This window comes from Podarcis filfolensis (genome assembly GCF_964270895.1).
Source record: "Podarcis filfolensis genome assembly, chromosome: 3".
NCBI classification, from domain to species: Eukaryota; Metazoa; Chordata; class Lepidosauria; order Squamata; family Lacertidae; genus Podarcis; species Podarcis filfolensis.
The window spans coordinates 18928155-18940777 of record NC_139606.1 but is presented as its reverse complement, the minus strand read 5'-3'; the positions used below and the strand labels follow the sequence as shown (position 1 = coordinate 18940777).

General features: G+C 43.0%; 1 protein-coding gene across 2 annotated transcripts in view; it reads left to right on the top strand.

Moving 5' to 3' along the window:
- Window positions 1-12623, top strand: part of WDR35 (WD repeat domain 35) — a 42731-nt gene that overhangs the window by 16934 nt on the left and 13174 nt on the right. For both annotated transcript variants that reach the window (XM_083607139.1, XM_083607138.1), the window contains 7 exons: window positions 702-771; window positions 1019-1072; window positions 3600-3709; window positions 5741-5951; window positions 7997-8077; window positions 8203-8339; window positions 11935-12138. In XM_083607139.1, coding sequence (XP_083463265.1) covers window positions 702-771; window positions 1019-1072; window positions 3600-3709; window positions 5741-5951; window positions 7997-8077; window positions 8203-8339; window positions 11935-12138 — 867 coding nt within the window. The remainder of the gene's footprint in view (window positions 1-701; window positions 772-1018; window positions 1073-3599; window positions 3710-5740; window positions 5952-7996; window positions 8078-8202; window positions 8340-11934; window positions 12139-12623) is intronic.

The window sequence follows — 12623 nt, the reverse complement described above, 5'->3', positions numbered from 1 at the left end:
TTGTGAATAATTAATTTGTAAATAATATCTGCCTATATTCCAGGCAGGAAAGGACTAACATCTCTTATTCAGCATGCCAAATATTCTTCATAGCTCATTCACTGTAACTGCTTCTGGGACCCTTATTTAACACCAATGGATTCTCTTCTTTGATGTCATTCAGATCTTTCATGGCCCAGCTTTTTTATCTGTTTCTACAATGCTGTGTATTGGATCCTAAGATAAGTTAGCTTAATGAAGTTCATAGAAGGAAAGTTTCCCATCTAGTTGTCTTAGGACCCAAGCCTAAATTTTTGTGTCATACCTGGAATAATAATGGGAAGTTTGGATTATTTTGCTTTGAGAATTTCTCCCAATCAAATTGCCATATTTCATTTCAGTCTGGTACCCCACTACCTCCAAAATCCAACCCTCCTCCTGTGTAGTATTTTCCTGCTTGCACGATTGCACTGGAGGACGTGCTCTAGACAGAATGACTCCCTACTCTGGGTTTTATTCTTACAGACAGGTTCTTCAGAACCTTTTGCCTTCCTCAACCCTATAACCACTTTTTAAAAACCCTCCTGCATTAAGAACAACCACAGGAAACACACACACATTTGGGAAACGAAACATCATGTGCAGTATGTAAAGTGCAAGCCCTAAAAAATATCCCTGTACTTCAGAAGGTACCAATTTCCTTTTTCCATTTTTCCTTTCAGGATTTATCATGTAGATGATACCCCTTCTGGAGCAGGTGATGGAGTACTTGATTATGCGAAAGCTTTACAAGTAAGTTCTTACCAGAATCTTGTTTTGCCAGTCTGTGAAGAAAGCCGTTTTGAGTTGTTGTTTATAATCTGAAAGTGCATTAGATTTCTTCTGATTATTTTTTTTTATTGCTCTATCATGCAAATAAAAAAAACTACTTTCCCTTCCAAATGTTACCATATTCTTGCTAGCAATTTCGCTCTACAGCTCTGTTTCAAATAATAAAACTGCTTTTGGTGATTAAACTTGACATCTGATACGGTTTCAGGGAACGAGGGATCCGATTTGTGCAATAACAGCATCTGATAAGACACTTATTATTGTAAGTACCAAATTGCTGTTTATTTTAATTCATTTATTTATTTAACAATATTTGCATATTCTTTTCCAAGCACACATGGTTCTCTTAACACTGCACAAGAATAACCTTAGATTTATAGCTGGACGATATTGCCCTTGCCCTGCTGAATCTAAAAGGCTATACCCACTAGTACACCCCTGGCCAGTCTTGCTGCTGCTGTTCACTGGGAGGTAGAGAGGGAGCAGGGAGGTCATTGTGGTACAAGTGCGCTAGCAGAGCCAATCTGGTGCTCGCACCAATGTGTTTCCAATACAGTAGTAACTCGGGTTACATACGCTTCAGGTTACAGGCTCTGCTAACCCAGCAATAGTGCTTCAGGTTAAGAACTTTGCTTCAGGATAAGAACAGAAATCGTGCTCTGGCGGTGCGGCGGCAGCAGGAGGCCCCATTAGCTAAAGTGGTGCTTCAGGTTAAGAACAGTTTCAGGTTAAGAACGGACCTCCGGAACGAATTAAGTACTTAACCCGAGGTACCACTGTACAGTCGTACCTTGGAAACCAAATGCCTTGGCTCTCAAACAAATCGGCTCCCGAACGATCGAAACCTGTAAGTGTGTGTTCCGGTTTTCGAACAATTCTCAGAACGTCCAGTGTGGCTTTCGCAGCCACTTGGAAGCCAAGCTTTGGATTTTGAATGGTTCCAGGAGTCGAACAGGCTCCTGGAATGCATTCTGTTCGAAAACCAAGGTACCACTGTATGCATCCCCCTCTGCTACCTGCTGGTAAACAGCAGTGATATGACCTACTGGAGGTCAGGTGAGTGTCGCTGCCCCACTACGCTATCCACTACTGACTATGCCTCAGGGCATACAGGAGAAGGTGCCAAACAGGAGATAAGCTGATTTGTGTCTCAGGCACAAAAGATTATATACAAACAGCAGCCACAGCAATCCCTAGTATTGTTGTAAGGTTAAAGCTTACTGGGAAATGATATATAACGAATTGAAAAGGATGTTTAAAATAACCTTTGTTTAAAAAAAAAATCCAGAAGCTTTTCTTTGGGGAATTATAGGGACAGAACTACCTAAATTTTATAGAAATTTATTTATGTATGCGACTACAGCAACAAGAATGCTCCTCACCCAAAAATGGAAAGAAGCAGAAGTCCCAGCAAAGGAAGAATGGATACAAAAACTTATGGAATATGCAGAAATGGCAAAACTTACCGGAAGAATAAGAAATCAAGATAACAAACTTTTTATAAAAGAATGGAAATGGTTTATTGAATATTTACAGATAAATTGCAAGCATAAGAAGATTGGCAGGATTATTGTAATAACCTGCAGTTTCATAAGAGTATATATTTAAAGTAGATAATTAAATGAGCAAATTAAATGAATTTGGATATGCAGAAGATATTAAAAAATAAATTTAAGGAACCGCAGAAAGGGGGAAGGAAGTCAACCTTTGAAATGTTAAAGTGATTGTAGAATTAATGAAATGTATAAATTTGAAAAGTATAAATAAAAACTTTTTTTAAAAAATGAAGCCAAGGGCTTCAAGCATAAAAGCAAAGGTTTGGTTGTTGACATGTGGACACAAAACCTCATGCAACACTGGGGAAGCGAGTACCCGCAAAGAATTTCTTTTCCTGTTTTTTGAAAGGGCAAACCTCAAAAATAACCTGCGAGAGGGAGGCAGATCGCTCTATTCCTCCTCCACCAGCTTCTCTCATGCACCCCAATCTATAGGAACAGCTGAGCAGCGAGGAAAAGGGGGTGGGGCTGCCAATAAAGGGGGTGTGCCCAAGTCCCCTTTCTTTCCACTGCTCAGCGATTCCTGCTTAGCCGCAGCAATTTCATTTTTCCCCCAAAAATTTTATTGGTTTTCACAATATTATAAAAAACAAACAAACACACAAGACAAACAAACAAAACAAACATAGATCATAGCCTTATTGAAAATTACAGTTATTAACTTTGTTAAGTGACTTCCTCGCTTCCCCTTAGTTGAATTTCATTGGTTTCCCATTTTTATGAAATTTAACTTAAATATTAACATCCTTAAATCTTCACCTTATAGAATTAAACGTATTACTTCATCACTTAACATAAATAAAATCCTAAGCCCATTAAGTATCTGCAAGCTATTTCCAGTTAAACAAATTTAACTAAATAATCATTAAATTTCTTCCATTCTTCCTGATACTCCTCCTCCTTCTGGTCGCGGACTCTTCCTGTTAGGTCAGCTAGCTCTGAAAAATCCATCATCTTCATCTGCCATTCTTCTATTGTTGGTAATTCTTGGGTTTTCCAAGCCGCAGCAATTTCAAATGGACTGAGGGGAAGAGGAAGTAGCAGCAATGGGGTTTGGACTAGAGAAGCCTCATGGTCCCTTCCAACTCTACAGTTTTATTATTCTCCCAAGCCTTCGGCTCATCCATTTGATAAGACTACATACAGGTTGCTTACCTGTGGCTTAGTCCAGCACATAAAGAAAGGTGTGTTATGCTCATATTTCCTCGCTTCTCAAAAGTTGTTTTTCTCTAGGGACGAGAATCTGGCACCATTCAGAGTTACAGGCTCCCCAACGTTGGTTTGATTCGGAAGTATCTCCTCAGCTGCCGGCCTTATCAAATGTCTCTGAATTGCACCTCCAGGTAAGACAGAAGTTTGGTTGTAAAATATATTCTCAACTTTTGAGATGCAATCTTTACCAATTCTGACACATTCTGTTAGTTGAAATGTTAAACATTATTCTAGGAGGCTGAACTTTACATATTATATTGGAGACAATGGGACACGGGTGGCGCTGTGGGTTAAACCACAGAGCCTAGGACTTGTCAATCAGAAGGTTGGCGGTTCAAATCCCCATGATGGGGTGAGCTCCCGTTGCTCGGTCCCTGCTCCTGCCAACCTAGCAGTTTGAAAGCATGTCAAAGTGCAAGTAGATAAATAGGTACCGCTCCGGCGGGAAGGTAAATGGCGTTTCCGTGCGCTGCTCTGATTTGCCAGAAGTAGCTTAGTCATGCTGGCCACATGACCCAGAAGCTGTATGCCGGCTCCCTTGGCCAATAAAGCGAGATGAGCGCCGCAACCCCTAATGGTCAGGGGTCCCTTTACCTTTACCTTATTGGTGACAATGAGTAGTATTTAACCATCCCATCCCATCACTGCAAGGATTTCTGCTTGTGCAATGAGCCATCTCTAACCCCCCCACTCCACCCATGCCTTCCCAAATCTGCTCCAAAGGGGTGGGGGAAAACCCTTAGAATAGATTTGGGGGTGAACAGGGAGAGGAAGGGGGAGAACATTCCATTGCACAAGCAGAAATTCCTGCACTTATGGAATGTTCACAGAGCACTATGTTGGATACAACCCAAGGCTTTTAATAGACAGGGGGGAAAGGGTGAAAAATTAACTGAAGATGGGGCAGGTTCAGGCAGATAATGATGTTGAGAGAAGGTCTTTCCTTCCTCATACAGGGGAACCTTGGTTTTCGAGCGTCTCGGAAGCCAAACGCCGAAAACGTGGAAGTAATTGCTTCTGTTTTCGAACACGCCTCAGAGATTGAACAGATTCCTCTGTGTGTTTTTCCATTTTCTCAATGGATTTTGCTGACCATCCATTGCTTCTCGGTTTTGGAACTTTTCCGAAGTCGAACGGTCTTCCCGAACGGATTACGTTCGGAAACCGAGATTCCACCGTATTAGCATTCTGCTCTAGTAACTTCCAGAATGAATTATTACAGTGTCTTCTACGCCATGTTGTCTTTGAAGATGGTTTGGAAACTTCCAAGTGGTCCAAAACGCAGCAGCCATATTATTGGCTGGGATTGTTTTTTGAAGTCATATCAGCCCATTCTAAAACAGATGCTACTTTGTTTCCAGGCCCAGTTCACAGTGATCATGTTAGCATTCAAAGCCCTAAAGACTTAGGACGCAAGGTCTGAAAGACCACCTCATTCCTGACAGATCCTCCCAGGTGTTAAGGGTAGTTCTACCCCCCTCAAAAGGTGGGGTGGGGTGGGGTGGGAGAGGGCATTTTCTGTGGCAGCCCCTAAATTGTGGAATTGTCTGACTTCTTTATTCTACAACTTTCAGAGAATGGTGAAGATTTGCCTCTTTACCCTGGCCTTTGACACCTGAGATGCATGTCTTCAGGGCTCATCCTCTTTTTGTAAATATAATAGCTGATAACTGGTTTGTAATTCTGAATTTTAAATTGCTCCGACCTGTTCTGGGACCTGCTGGAGAAGGGTGTATTATAAATTTTAATTATCATTATTACTATGATGTTGAAAGAAACGCCAATTTAGGAATTCAGTGTTTACCTCTTAATATGTAGTTCTACCTATGCTATTTGTGGTTGAGATTCTGGTTTAAGAAATACAGTGGACCCTCTGGATATGAATTTAATTCAGGGGTCAGTGCACCCCTCGAAAAATCTGTATCCGGAGGCGCCGCTTCTGCACATGGGCGCAGCTTGATAAAGTGCTTCTGCACATGCGCGAGCAGTGAAACCCAGAAAAATACTTCTGGATTTGCCGCTTTCGCAACCTGAAGTTTACACTACTCGAAAGTAACATAACCCAAGGGTCTACTGTACCTTCACGGTAAACCATTTCAAATCTGAGACAGAACGTTGATAAAGGACTATTTTGTTTTCATTCATTCTTCCTTCATTTTCAGCCGTCTTGCTATCATAGACATGTTAGGAATGCTGATTTTCTTTGACTTGGACACCCGAATAACAGACAGTTCAGGAAGCCAAGCAATAGGTGAACAACTCAAACTGGAACGCAAAGATGTTTGGGATATGAAATGGGCCAGAGATAATCCAGAGTTATTTGCCATGATGGAGAAAACAAGAATGTATGTGTTCAGAAACCTGGATCCTGAGGTACAGCAACAAGCAATAATGAAATACAAATATTTTAATTGGGAGTCCACAATCTCCCATTGCATCTTTTGGGGCTGGAATAGGAGGAAGGCAGTTGGCGAGGTTCTCTGCAGATCCACCTAGAGATCATATGTTCTTCTAGCACATTGTTTGTCATATATATTCCTTGGTTGATTGACTTAGGAGTTTGGGTCAAGCTGGAAGCAAAGTGAAAATAGGTGGAAATTCAACAGGGATTAAGGGAACAAAGTGATTTTGGGGTGGGATGCCTCTCCCTCTTCCCTCCACACCACCTTGCTCCTTGTGGAGCCATTGGATCATTATGGTGGAACAACTACATAAGTAGTAGTAAAAATACTGGGTCACACCAAAGTTTCATCTAGTCCAGTATTCTGTCTCTAGGAGTGGCTAGACAGGACCCTCTGGAAGCTTTCAAGCAGAATATTATATATTTATTATTTAATTATCACCATCATCATCATTTATACAAAATGATCCCACTTCTCACCATCCTGGTCTCAAATCAGCTTACAAGGATAAAAAAAGAAATGCAACATACAAAATTTGAAACGTAAATTAAACCTCAGAAATGGAAACGAAAGAAAATCAGAAAATTTTAAAACTGCAAAGAAGCATTCGTGATGTGAAGACTTCCTTAAATAAAATGGTTTTTAGCCAGGCATCTGAAACTCATCACGGACTGTGAATATCCGGCTTCTTACTAGTGGGAGGGAGTTCGGCCGAGTTGGGCCCACAATACTGAAGGCATGACTTCTCATTGACCCATGTTATGCTTCTGGTCCCTGGGGAAACCACTCATAATGAAGGTGACGGGCATCCCTATTGCTGATCCCAAGCACCTAGTATTTAAAGGTGGTTGTTATTGTTACTATTTTATTTGAACCCTACTCATCTGACTGATTTTCCCCAGCCACTCTGGGCAGCTTCCAGCAGATATAAGAACACAATAAAATACCAAACATTAAAAATTAAGAATTTCCCTATACATGACTGCCTTCAGATGTCTTCTGAAAGTTGTATAGTTGTTTATCTCCTGGTCATCTGGTGGGAGGGTGTTCCACAGGGCGGGTGCCACTGCTGAGGAGACCCTCTGCCTGGTTCCCTGTAGCTTCACTTCTCGCAGAAAGGGAGCTGCCAGAAGGCCCTTGGCGCTGGACCTCAGTGTCCAAGCCAGACAACTGAGGTAGAGACGCTCCTTCAGGTATACAAGGCCGAGGCCATTTAGAGCTTTAAAGGTCAGCACCAGCACTTTGAATTGTGCTTGGAAATGTACTGTGAGCCAATGTAGATGCTTTAGGACCAGTGTTAATATGGTCACCAGTCTAGCTGCCACCAGATGTACTTGCAGTTCTCTGGAAATTGAGAAATCTTCCATGAATTTGTCTGATAGTTGCTTAACCTTAAAAGATGTCACCACATCTTGGTTAATTAAGAGTTTACCCGTGGTTCTCAACCTGTGGGTCCCCAGATGTTGTTGGACTACAACTCCCATCATCCCTGAGCTCTGGCCTTGCTAGCTAGGGGTGATGGGAGTTGTAGTTCAACATCTGGGGACCCACGGGTTGAGAAAGGCTGGTTTAGAGAATGTTATAAGCCTCTCTGTAGTCCCTGCAGACTAAAAGCTTAAATTGATGTAGCTGCTCTCTGTCGGAATGCTGCTCCAGTCCCTTGAGGATTTTAACTGCAAATGCAAAAACAACAGCAATAATAGGTTGATGCTTTCTGAAAGCTGCAAGGAGCTCCACAGGCTTCCCTCTGCATTTCACAAATACAGAGGAAGCACAGATATGAGGTTGCATGAGTAAATTGAGTAGGCAGGAAAACCGGTGATAATATTGCCAAAGCCTGCAATCCTGTGCACACTTAAATGTGAGTAACGGCACAATTAAGTCTCTCTGATTTCAGTGGGATTTGTTTCCTAGGAAGTGTACATACGATTGCATCCTAAATGGCATTTAAATTGTTGTCCAAAATACTGCAGGATAATTTTGATTTGCTGATTATATGGTAACTTGTATTTTAAGGAACCCCTTCAAACGTCCGGATACATTTGCAACTTTGAAGATTTAGAAATTAAATCTGTTTTACTGGATGAAATATTAAAGGTAAATTTTAGATTTCTCTCCCCCCCCCCCAAAAAAAAAACATTCCATTTATACAATTTACAAAACAGTGGTTTTCAATGGAAATGAGCAGCCACTAAACTTTTTTTTTTTTTTGTATTTTACAGAATCCTGAACACCCTAATAAGGATTACATACTTAATTTTGAGATTAGATCACTGCGAGATGCACAAGCGATTGTAAATAATGCAGGCATTGCAGAGTCTGCCCAGTTCATTGAAGAAAATTCACATCCAAGGCTTTGGTAAAATTCCATTTTTTCCCTAGGTTTTCTTTCCTATTTAGAGGGATTATATTCTTATAGCTTTTCAGGGTTAAATATAAGTTAATAAAACAGGTTTTATTAGCTGCAGATTTGGACTGGTATCTGTTATATAGTGGTACCTCGGGTTAAGTACTTAATTTGTTCCGGAGGTCCTTTCTTAACTGTTCTTAACCTGAAGCACCACTTTAGCTAACGAAGCCTCCTGCTGCCACCGCACCGCCAGAGCACGATTTCTGTTCTCATCCTGAAGCAAAGTTCTTAACCTAAATGCACAATTTCTGGGTTAGCGGAGTCTGTAACCTGAAGCGTATGTAACCTGAGGTACCACTGTATAGGAAAATAATCTCAGTTTGATGTGAAAACATCCAATAGTAATAGGAGCCGCTAGCTAAATTTGGCCCCCTGTGAAGGTCAAATTTGAACATTTGCTGCTCATGATATGTCAAAAGTGTAAGTAGGTCATGTAAGAATTGGTGCATGCAAAAGGACACTGAGGACCATGTGATACATTTTCCTTCTCAATCCTCAGGCGGCTTTTGGCCTGCATCATGGGTAGGTAAGCTGTTTCAGCAAGCCCAGGTAACCTATTTTAAGGGAGAGAGAGAAAAGAACCAGAGAGCAGTGCAGTGGTCAAATGGGGAACCTTCAGAAAGGAATAACGCATCTAGGCGATACCTGAGGCCACCTTTTCCTGAAAGACGGAGGACATTCCAGCCAAGCAGAAGGCAGCAGGAGGTCAGAGGAACATTTGGGCTGTCACTGGATGTGCACCTCCACAACGCAACTCTGATTAAAGCTCCAAAGATCCACAAGCCATACCCCTGCCCTGCCTGGACAGATGCCAACCACAGAAATGCCTGGCACGTCCAAAAGCATTAGAAAAGCCCAGCTGAGGAATGGCAAATATCCACCAAGTCAGGCAGGATGTAGAGATTTCTAATACCTCTATCTAGCAAGAGGGGTGTGCAGAATGTAAGCATTTCTCCACCCTATATTTCTTAGGTGGATTAAAGACATCTTATATCACAGCTCGACAAAGCGTTCATCTACTTCCCTTCCTCTTTTTTTTAAATAAAATCTACAAATTTTAACATAGACCGAAAATTACATCCTCCTCCTCCTTCTCCTTCTCCAGTGTGGTGTAGTGGTTAAGAGCGATAGACTCGTAATCTGGGGAAGCGGGTTCACGTCCCTGCTCCTCCACATGCAGCTGCTGAGTGACCTTGGGCTAGTCACACTTCTCTGAAGTCTCTCAGCCCCACTCATCTCAAAGAGTGTTTGTTGTGGGGGAGGAAGGGAAAGGAGATTGTTAGCCGCTTTGAGACTCCTTAAAGGGAGTGAAAGGCGGGATATCAAATCCAAACTCCTCCTCCTCCTCTTCTTCTTCTTCTTCTTCTTCTTCTTCTTCTTCTTCTTCTTCTTCTTCTTCTCCTCCTCCTCCTCCTCCTCCTCCTCCTCCTCCTCCTCCTCCTCCTCCTCCTCCTCCTCCTCCTTCATTGAATTTATATACCTCCCTATACCCAGAGGTCTCAGGGCAGTTCACAGAACAAAATCAAAATATAAAACCACAAAATACATAATCAAAATAAAAACAACAGCCCAATAACCCCCCTCCCCCCCAAAAAGAGCACCACATTTTAAAAGGGCATAGCATGTCAATCAAATCAGCCAAAGGCCTGGTTAAAAAGGAATGTTTTTGCCTGGCGTCTAAAGGTGTATAATGAAAGCATCAGGCGAACTCTCCTGGGGAGAGCATTCCACAGACGGGGAGCCACTGCAGAGAAGGCCCATTCTCGTGTTGCCACCCTCTGGACCTCTCGAGAAGGAGGCACATGAAGAAGGGCCTCAGAAGATGACCTCAGGGTCTGGGAAGGTTCATATGGAAAGAGGCGGTCCTTGAGGTATTGTGATCCTGAGCCATTTAAGGCTTTATAGGTCAAAACCAGCACTTTGAATTGGGCCCGGAAACTAATTGGTAGCCAGTGCAGTTGGACTAGGATTAGTGTAATATACTCAAACCGCCTGGCCGCTGAATTCTGCACCAGCTGAAGTTTCCAATCCGTCTTCAGAGGTAGCCCTATGTGTAACGCGTTGCAGTAATCTAACCTGGAGGAAGAAATATCAACAACCTCAGATATGCGGATGACACAACCTTAATGGCAGAAAGTGAGGAGGAATTAAAGAACCTTTTAATGAGGGTGAAAGAGGAGAGCGCAAAATATGGTCTGAAGCTCAACATAAAAAGACTAAGATCATGCCACTGGTCCCATCACCTCCTGGCAAATAGAAGGGGAAGAAATGGAGGCAGTGAGAGATTTTACTTTCTTGGGCTCCATGATCACTGCAGATGGTGACAGCAGTCACGAAATTAAAAGACGCCTGCTCCTTGGGAGAAAGCCGATGGCAAACCTAGACAGCATCTTAAAAAGCAAAGACATCACCTTGCCAACAAAGGTCCGTATAGTTAAAGCTATGGTTTCCCCAGTAGTGATGTATGGAAGTGAGAGCTGGACCATCAAGAAGGCTGATCGCCGAAGAATTGATGCTTTTGAATTATGGTGCTGGAGGAGACTCTTGAGAGTCCCATGGACTGCAAGAAGATCAAACCTATCCATTCTGAAGGAAATCAGCCCTGAGTGCTCACTGGAAGGACAGATCCTGAAGCTAAGGCTCCAGTACTTTGGCCACCTCATGAGAAGAGAAGACTCCCTGGAAAAGACCCTGATGTTGGGAAAAATTGAGGGCCCAAGGAGAAGGGGACAGCAGAGGACGAGATGGTTGGACAGTGTTCTCAAAGCTACCAACTTGAGTTTGACCAAACTGCGGGAGGCAGTGGAAGACAGGAGTGCCTGGCGAGCTCTGGTCCATGGGGTCACGAAGAGTCGGACACGACTAAACAACTAAACAACAACAACAACCTGGAAGTTACCAGAGCATAGACAACAGTAGTTAGGCTATCCCTGTTCAGATAGTGGCATAGCTTGGCCACCAGCTGAAGCTGATGGAAGGCACTCCAGGCCACTGAGGCCACCTGAGCCTTGAGCGACAGCAAAGGATCCAGGAGGACCCCAAGCTACGAACCATTGACCTCCCGTCCTCCCCTTCCATGGGTTCCATATTGACCCTTGAATGTTGCATATTTCACATCACTTCCTCTTTTGCGCTCCCAGGGGATTGGCACTCGTTCCAGGAATTCAGGAGGCCTCATTCTCTCTCCCATAACCCATTTAGGGTTACAGACAAGCAAAGGTGTTCACACAGCAACTTCGCCTGAATTGGATATATCACTGTCCTCTCAGGGTTTTAGATGTCCTTCTCAAATAAGCTTAGATTTTTCCATCAGGGATGGTGCAAAACCTTTGGAGGTTTCTGAGTGTTGCGGAGACCCTTCATCTGCACGCCCAAAGCTTTTCCCACCCCCAAACCACAAGATCTTTTGGCATTGCATCCACCTTCTCTGCTTCTCTTCCATGTGCTGCTTTGGCTCCTCCTGCAATTCAGCCAAGAGTATTTGTTAAGTTTGTTCCTTATGAAGCTGTTTTTTCCAGGTAAGACATCTGTGTTCTTTATACAGGCGACTGTTGGCTGAAACGGCTCTCCAGAGATTGGATCTTGACACTGCTGAGCAAGCATTTGTGCGCTACAAAAACTACCAAGGTATCAAGTTTGTCAAGCGTCTTCTCAACCTCCAGAGTGAATTACTGAGGCAAGCCGAAGTGGCAGTTTACTTCGGCAAATTTGAAGAAGCTGAAAGGATGTATTTGGACATGGACAGAAGGTAATTTTCTAGGATAAATTTGAATTGACAAGAGAATCCCCTGAGTGCACAACAGCACAATTGATCGTGGGAGAGCTGTTTATCTTGAGTGAGTGAATTTAGGAATTGTGAGCGCCACACAAACCATACTTGCGTTTCTGAATTTCAAGTCCACATAACTCAAAAGGGGGAAGACCAATTAAAAAGAAAGAATCCCAGGCATGGGGACAGAACTGGGAAAGATCAGGCAAACCAACTGAAAATAGACTAAAACATCTGTTTGAGGCCTAGTAAGCTGCCTTGGTGATGATACTGTGCATTTATGTAAAGCTATACAATGTTCAGGGACGTGGGTGGCGCTGTGGGTTAAACCACAGAGCCTAGGACTTGCCAATCAGAAGGTCGGCAGTTCGAATCCCTGCGATGGGGTGAGCTCCCGTTGCTCGGTCCCTGCTCCTGCCAACCTAGCAGTTCGAAAGCACGTCAAAGTGCAAGTAGATAAATAG